The sequence below is a fragment of the Hemiscyllium ocellatum genome, chromosome 10, assembly GCF_020745735.1.
Source record: "Hemiscyllium ocellatum isolate sHemOce1 chromosome 10, sHemOce1.pat.X.cur, whole genome shotgun sequence".
NCBI lineage: Eukaryota > Metazoa > Chordata > Chondrichthyes > Orectolobiformes > Hemiscylliidae > Hemiscyllium > Hemiscyllium ocellatum.
Genome location: NC_083410.1, coordinates 48,656,469 through 48,664,764, shown reverse-complemented (window position 1 = coordinate 48,664,764; position 8,296 = coordinate 48,656,469). Strand labels below are relative to the sequence as shown.

The following is an 8,296-nucleotide window of genomic DNA, read 5'->3' as shown; positions in this document are numbered from 1 at the left end:
AGCATTCTGCAGCTGTTTTGCTCTGCTATTCTTTTGGCTAGTGGGGTGTTAAGGGAAGGTTTGCATTTAAGACATTTAGGTAGTACCTGTTTTCTTAGGCATTCATGCAGGAAGGACTGCTGTTCGCTAGTGGCACTCTATTGGGTGACATTCGTTTCCTATTTTCAGGCCTGTTTTAGCCAGTATCTCTCTCAGTTCTGTGTCCCCATTAGTAACTCCCCAGACTAATATTCACTTTAATGTTTCCTTTTTATATACTTCTCAAAGCTTTTATTATCCACTTTTGTATTTTGCACTAGTCTTCTTTCATAATTAACCTTTACTCTTTTTATTATTTGTTTTGGTAACCCTTTGTTGGCCTTTAAAAGTTTTCCAGTCCTCCAGCATTTCACTGATCTTTGTAATATTGTTATGGACCAGGACAGACCCCCTCAAAACATTTCAAGAATGTAGCCCAGTTGCTGGTTGTTTTAAGCAGGTGCCAAGTGGATATTCCAGGAGTGACACAGCTGGCCCAACTATTTAGTTTTGAACAAAACAGAATTTACTTACAGACTACTGAATGAAACATGAACAAAAGAGAACCAAATTTAGAATAATGCAACTGATATGAAAACCTAGTCAATGCTTTTGCCACTTAACTACATTAGATTATTTACAGTGTGGAAGCAGGCCTTTCGGCCCAACAAGTCTGCACCAAACCGCCGAAGTGCAACCCAGGCAGACCCATTCCCCTACATTTACCCCTTCACTTAACACTACGTGCTATTTGAGCATGGTCAATTCACCTAACCTGCACATTTTTGGACTGTGGGAGGAAACTGGAACACCTGGAGGAAACCCACGCAGATACGGGGAGAACGTGCAAACTCCACACAGTCAGTCGCCTGAAGCAGGAATTGAACCTGGGTCTCTGGCGCTGTGAGGTAGCAGTGCTCACCACTGTGCCACCGTGCCGCCCATAATGATGCTGTTCCAAATACTTGCAACATTCCCATAAATACCCCCTTGGCAAAAAAAGGTAAAATCAAACACAGGGTTATTACAGGAGAAGATTGCAGAGAGAGAGAGAGAGAGAGAGGATCAGCATGGAACTACTTCTTTGGGTCCAACAGCTTCTGGCTGCTCCCCTTTCATTGTAAAAGGGTTTTAACTGAAAGCCTTCTTGAGTAAATATTTCCAGCCATATCGGATCCTCTGCCTTTACGAACTCTCATGAAAAAAAACCAAGCACAACATGGCCTTGTCAAAGGAGCAGCCTTATCACAGTATGGTCCACCTTAGTTTTTGCCTTTATGTTAATTTAACTTATTTGCTTAGCCATGGATGGTTAACCCCTTTACTATCTTTCTTCCTCTCAGGAAGATATTTTAATTGGAATGAATTGAATATCTCCAAAATATCTGTTCAAGAAATACCCTTGCTGAATTTGAAATGCTAGCTATGAATCTTTGGTCACTCTTCACGAGAGGATCCTTTACTATGAGATCATTAATTAAGCCCATCTCATTACATGAGAATGTGCTTCCCAGTCTCAGGCAGAACATTCCAGATCCTAATAACTTGCTGTGTAAGAAAGGTTTAACCTCATTTGAACTGTGAGTCATTGACAATTGTTTAACTTAGTGTTGACTGGTTCTCAAACCTTCTATCAATGGGAATAATTTCTTCCTCTCTGCACAGTGGAAACCTTCATAATTTGATCACCTCTATCAAAGGTCATCTTCTCTAAGTAGTACAACCCCATTTGGCTACTTAATTGAAGTTCCTCATAGAGACATAGAGTCATAGAGATGTACAGCATGGAAACAGACCCTTTGGTCCAACCCATCCATTCTGACCAGATATCCCAACCCAATCTAGTCCTCATCTTTGAAAACGTTCTCTTAATCATTAAATGGCTTCAAATTGTTACTAAAATGCGCTCAGATTTGGGTACATTATTTTAGTTGAGGCAGAACCAGTGATGTATAAAAGGCTTCCCCTTTTTGAAGGTTTGAAATAAAACCAGTGATTTATGAAGGTTCCTGAGGAATAGTTTGTATTCCAGAGCTCAGAGCCTAGACAACTGAAAGCAAAACCAAAAACGCTGAAGGGATTAAAATCAGAGGACCCTGGACACCAGGTCTACAGGAGCAAGGATATTTTGGAGGCTGAGGAGCTGGAAGAACTTACAGGGATGGGGAGGAGTGGTTAGGCAATGGAAGGATTTGAAAGCATTGATGAGAATTTTAAACTCAAGACATTATATGCCCAGGAACCACTGTAGGTCAGTAAGTATAAAGATGATGATTGAACGTGACTTCATGCAAGTTATGACTTGGCAGTAAAGTTTCGGATGACCTCAAGTTTACAAAAGGTTGGTTGTAAAATCAGCCAGGGTGTGTTGGAATAGTTAAGTCCAGAAATAATTAGAGCATGAATGAAGATCTCTGTGTAGCAGATGATTTGAGAAAAGAGTGAATGGGGGCAATGTTATAAAGTTGGAAATAGGCAGTCTTTGTAATGGGCTGAAAATGTGTTGCTGGTTAAAGCACAGCAGGTTAGGCAGCATCCAAGGAACAGGAAATTCGATGTTTCGGGCCAGAGTCCTTCATGATTCCTGAAGGGCTCTGGCCCGAAACGTCGAATTTCCTGTTCCTTGGATGCTGCCTAACCTGCTGTGCTTTAACCAGCAACACATTTTCAGCTCTGATCTCCAGCATCTGCAGACCTCACTTTTTACTCGAAGTCTTTGTAATGGGACAAATATGAACTCAGAAGCTTATCTCAGTGTTATATGAGTGGGATATCTTTATTTTGGTCTTTTTCCGGGGAACAACAAGAAAGTCAGTAACTAGGAGACTAATTCTGGAGTGTGGACTGTATGAAATGATTTCAGGCCTCTCAGTTGAAAGAAATCTCTGCTCATCCAGAGCTTGTTGTCAGGTAAGCAAACTGATAATTTAGTGACAATGTAGTCCAAAGGGATGGCGGTAAGGTAGAGCTGATCGTCATTAGTGTACTTATAAAAACCAACACTGTGCTCTTGGATGCTGCTTCTGAGAGGCAGCATGTAGAAATGGAGAGGGGATGTGTCAAAAATAGATCCTTAGCTCTAATTTAGGTAGATATGAGTGTGAAAGCAGTCACTTACAGCTGGGTAGAGGGATATTGGAGGAGAATGGTGAGGTCAACTGAATCAAACGTTGCAGATAGGTCAAGAAGGATGAGCAGGGACAGTTTGGCTTAGTGACAGTCACAGAGTTAACTGCTTGAATATTTCCAATCTTGGTGACAAAGATATTGTGTGTCTCCGGTGGAGTTTCTGGTTATTTATTATGCATTCCTTTGCCTTGTTTTCCATCCCCAAATGCATAAACCCATTCTTGTCTGGATTAATTTTTAGTTGCCATTTTTCTGTTAACTTTGCAGGTACAATGGTATCTTGTTGCAGTCTAAAGCATTCTTCCTCACCAAAGCGCAGAGCCATATTTCGTATCATCAGCAAATGTTTTAGGCATGACCCCAACTTTACTAATGCATACAACGAAAATCAATAATTATTTGAAGGGTAAGACTCGGGCATGAATAGGGTAATAGGATAGTTCTTGCAAAACGTTAAGTACAGACTGACAAATTTCCTCGTGTGCTGTATCATGACATTTCTAAATATTACAGAATTACTAAGAGGGAAAAATGCAAATTAGCTCAATCTTTTCTAAACTAAGTGTTTACTCGAAACAAATGTTACAGTGTTGTTTATTTGCTGTCCCACGTTCTTGTTCCCCTCCAACCATCGTATATCGATTAATATCTACGTGGAATTTGTACCAGAAAAACAACTTTACTTCCAGTGGGCTATGAAGCCATTTCCTCAAACCATTTAATTAGCAGGTCATTGCATCTTAACGTGATTTTTGTCTTGGGGTAAAAACAATGACTGCAGATGCTGGAAACCAGATTCTGGATCAGTGGTGCTGGAAGAGCACAGCAGTTCAGGCAGCATTCAATGAGCAGCGAAATCGACGTTTCGGGCAAAAGCCCTTCATCAGGAAAGAAGGGCTTTTGGCCGAAACGTCGATTTCGCTGCTCGTTGGATGCTGCCTGAACTGCTGTGATTTTTGTCCTATCCGTTCAGCCTGTGCATTCACTCTTACCCTCAAAGATGCGATAGTACATTTTCTAATTGGCAAATGAGTTCAATGATTTGATGATTCTTTAATAAAGAACTATGTTTCATATTATATTGAAACCTAAGGGAACATACAATTTTCCATATGCACAAAATTAGATTCTCCGATTAAACAGGAAGCCAGCGGGTGGCAGCAGCGCAGACCCACTACAAAGAATACAGAGCGACCCTCATTATGTTATAGATGACTTGGCTCCCGTTCACTTGTGCAATGCGAGGTCACAATCGAGGTTTGAGACTGAGCTTAATGTATTTTGATTTATTCGCGCTTAGCCCCGCCCTACAATGCGATGTTAGCCAATAGAATCGTGGCAGATGTTATTACTGTTGCTGTATTCCATAGCAGCAGCCAATGAGATGGCAGAAATGACCCGTGCCCACGCCCATTACCCGCAGGCTCAGCCAATACGGACGAGTGAAACTTACCGACTGCTGGGTAACGGAGTAACAAAATGAAGCTGCTGCTATCATCGGGCAGGGGAGAGTCGGACCGACAGCATGGGGATTGCTGAGGCAGCAATTTCAGTGAATCTGGAAGCAATCAATTAGAATAATATCACTGCGATGAATCCCACGTAGATAAGCATAGTATTTAAAAGGGCAGCGAAAGGGAATCCGAGGGCAAGATACAACAGCATGACAGGCGTCAGTGGCAAGAGCGTTGGTGTTAAAGTAGGCAAGCAAACCAGATCAAAGGCTGCTAACACTACAGGTGCAAACCCGGTAACAGCGTCGGGTAATAATGCCAGCAAATCTTCCGGAGAAGAAGACGAGAAAGATGGTGGAGTGCTTTTCTATGTGAATAAAAGTGGTTTCCCGATTGATGAGCGTACTTGGCAAAGAATGTGGGCGCATGTGGCTAAAATACACCCAGGAGGGAAAGAGATGGAGGAGAGTATACGAAAAGCTGCATTTATACCCCGGGTGAGTGATTGCCTGTACAGCTTATATATATATATAGTGCTTCTATCATAAGTGTTTCGCATATTTTTCAGTGTGGGAATACGCACGCGATTTGGACACTGTATAATTTTTTTTGGTGGTGAGAATCGAATTTACTTAGTATATATTACAGAATTCCTGACCAGAAATTCGTCACTTAGGTTAAAAATTGATAAATTTGGCATTGAATGTTTTGTCGATTAGAGAAACGGCAAACCCGAATGAATGTTCCTGATATCTCATGTGTTTCGCCCTCGTTTTTATATAGCCAATATAAGCCTTTGTGTGGCTTTTTAAAGTCACTTCAATAAAGTTAGAACAAAGTATGATATTTTGAGACAGTTTAAAATATTGTCCATGAACTTTGTCTTAAATAGCTATTCTAAAAGTGTAATAAAATATGTTCACGACACAATTACCTTAGTGGTAGCATATACATGTATTACCTTCAAATAAGCAAAACAAGGTTTACCAGCGGGTTCATTCACCCAGAGACATACAGTGTTGGCAAAACAATACGTTAGCAACACAATCTGTGTTCTTCACATTGATTTTTTTTAGTTGTGAACATATAATTCTTAAGGGATTAGTTTGAGTTACTAATCTAGTTGTGTATGACCATATATAGTTTAATTTGCTTCCCTGGTCTGCCAACTGGTCACAACTGTTATTAAAGCATAGTTAATCAATTCGCCTATTTTGTCCAGTCTGAATTGTGAGCCTTGGAATTAGCTGTTATCAAATGTTTCCTTTTTCAAATATAGTGTTTACTGTGAGGAACTAAAGTGAAGCTTTGCATTTAAAATTTTGCATTTAAGTTAATACGCTGAGTGTTGGCTGTGTTGAATGTATATTTGAAACCGAACACTTAATCTTTGCTCTGTTTTTATTTAATTTGATGAGAAATTTTAGGTCAATTAAAAATGGAAGGGAGTATTATGCAAGAAATATTGAATTTTGACCAGTCATAGCTAGAAATCATCCACTATAATGGCTTCTCTTTCTACATTTTTATCTCTGGGGTCTGTCCCTCTGTGACCTCATCCTGTCCAATCTCTAAACCCCTCCAGCCCTACAACTCTTCAAGGTCTCTACACCTCCAATTCTGGCTTCTTGAACAACCCGTTGTTACTGCTCCATTGTTGGTGGTTTTGCCTATATCCTAAGCTCTGAAATTTCCTCCTTAAACTTCCCTGTAGCATTTTCCTACATTTAAGTTGGTCCTTTAATCTGTCTCTTCAGCCAAGGTTTTGGTTATTTGTCCTAATATTTCAATATGGTTAAGTATAAAATTTCACCTGATAATGATCCATTGAAGTCACAGAAACAGACCCTTCAATCTGTTTTATCCATGCGATCATCCAAGCTAAACCAGTTCCTTTTGCCTGCACTTGCCCGATATCCCTCTCAGCCTTTCCTGTCCATGTACCTGTCCAAATGTCTTTTAAATGTTGTTATTGTAAGCACCTGTACCATTGCCTCTGGCAGTTCATCCCCCATATGCATAACCCCATGTGAAAAAGTTGCCACACAGGATCCCTTTAAACCTTTCCCATCTCACCTTAAACCTTATGGTCTCTAGTTTTGGACTCCCCTACCTAAAGGAAAAGATCTTGGCTATTCACATGTCTATACCTGTCATGATTTTATAAACCTTTAAAAGGTCACCCCTCAATCTCCTACACTTCAGGGGGAAAAAAGTCCCAGCGTGTCCAGCCTTTCTTAACTCAAATCCTCCAGTTTTGCTAACATTTTTGTAAATATTTCCCATACCCTTTCCAGTTTAATAACATCCTTCCAATAGCAGGGTGACCAGAACTGTATGCAGTACTCCAAAAGTGGCCTTATTAGTGTCCTGTACAGCCGCAAAATGAAGTCTCAACTCCCATATTCAATGCTCTGACCAATGAAGGCAGTTGTCCTAAATGACATCTTCACACCCTGTGCACATGTAATGCCACTTTTAAGGAACTATGTACCTGGATGCCTAGGTTTCTCTGTTTGATGACACTCTGCAGGGCCCTACTATTAACTGTGTAAGTCCTGACCTGGTTTGTCTTACCAACATCTCACATTTACTTGCATTAAACTCCATCTGCCACTTGTCAATCCACTAGCCCAACTGATCAAGAACCCATTGTACCCTTAAATAACCTTCTTCAATCCACCATACCACAATTTTGTGTCATCCACATGCATCCTATGTTCCACATAAATGTTTTCACTATGTTAAAGCCTCTTTATATCTGCTGAATCTCCTTTGAATTCATCCTATTTGGTCTGTCCTATTTCATATCTACCTGCTGCTCCTGGACAAAATCATCTGAAAACTCATTGCCAATGTATACTGATAATACATAACTCTGCTATACTACCAGAATCAAACAAAGAACTGTGGATGCTGAAGATCTGAAGTGAGGAACAGGGAGTGAGTGGAGCTGAACACATGGCTGCAGGATGGTGCAGGAGGGAGGGTTTTGAATTCTTGGTAATTGGAGCTCTTTTTGGGGAAGGTGGGACCTTTACTAACACGGGGTGGCATGGTGGCTCAGTGGTTTGCACTACTGCCTCACAGCAGCAGGGTCCCAGGTTCGATTCCAGCCTTGGGTGACTGTGTGGAGTTTGCACATTCTTCCCTGTGTCTGCATGGTTTCCTCCAGGTGCTCCGGTTTCCTCCCACAGTCCAAAGATGTGCAGGTCAGGTGAATTGGTCATCCCAAGTTGCCCATAGTGTTAGATACATTAGTCAGAGGGAAATGGATCTGGGTGGGTTACTCTTCGGAGGATCAATGTGGACTAGTTGGGCCGAAGGGCATGTTTCTGCACTATAAGGAATCTAATAAAAAAAAGGATAATCTTCACCTGAACCAGAGGGGTACCAATATTCTTGGAGGGGAGGGCTAATACAATTAGGTGGCACAGTGGCACAGTGGTTAGCACTGCTGCCTCACAGCGCCAGGGACCTTGGTTGAATTCCCGCCTCAGGCGACTGACTGTGTGGAATTTGCACGTTCTCCCCGTGTCTGCGTGGGTTTCCTCCGGGTGCTCCGGTTTCCTCCCACGGTCCGAAGATGTGCGGGTCAGGTGAATTGGCCATGCTAAATTGCCTATAGTGTTAGGTAAGGGGTATATGTATGGGTGGGTTACGCTTCGGCGGGTCGGTGTGGACTTATTGGGCCG

At 41.5% G+C, this 8,296-nt stretch overlaps 1 protein-coding gene across 1 annotated transcript in view; it reads left to right on the top strand.

Annotated features, from left to right (window-relative positions):
• Nucleotides 1–4,621: 4,621 nt before the first annotated feature.
• Nucleotides 4,622–8,296, top strand: part of vash2 (vasohibin 2) — a 170,552-nt gene continuing 166,877 nt past the window's right edge. Inside the window, exon 1 of the mRNA XM_060831477.1 lies at nucleotides 4,622–5,098. Within this exon, the coding sequence (XP_060687460.1) occupies nucleotides 4,811–5,098 (288 nt within the window). The 5' untranslated portion in view covers nucleotides 4,622–4,810. The remainder of the gene's footprint in view (nucleotides 5,099–8,296) is intronic.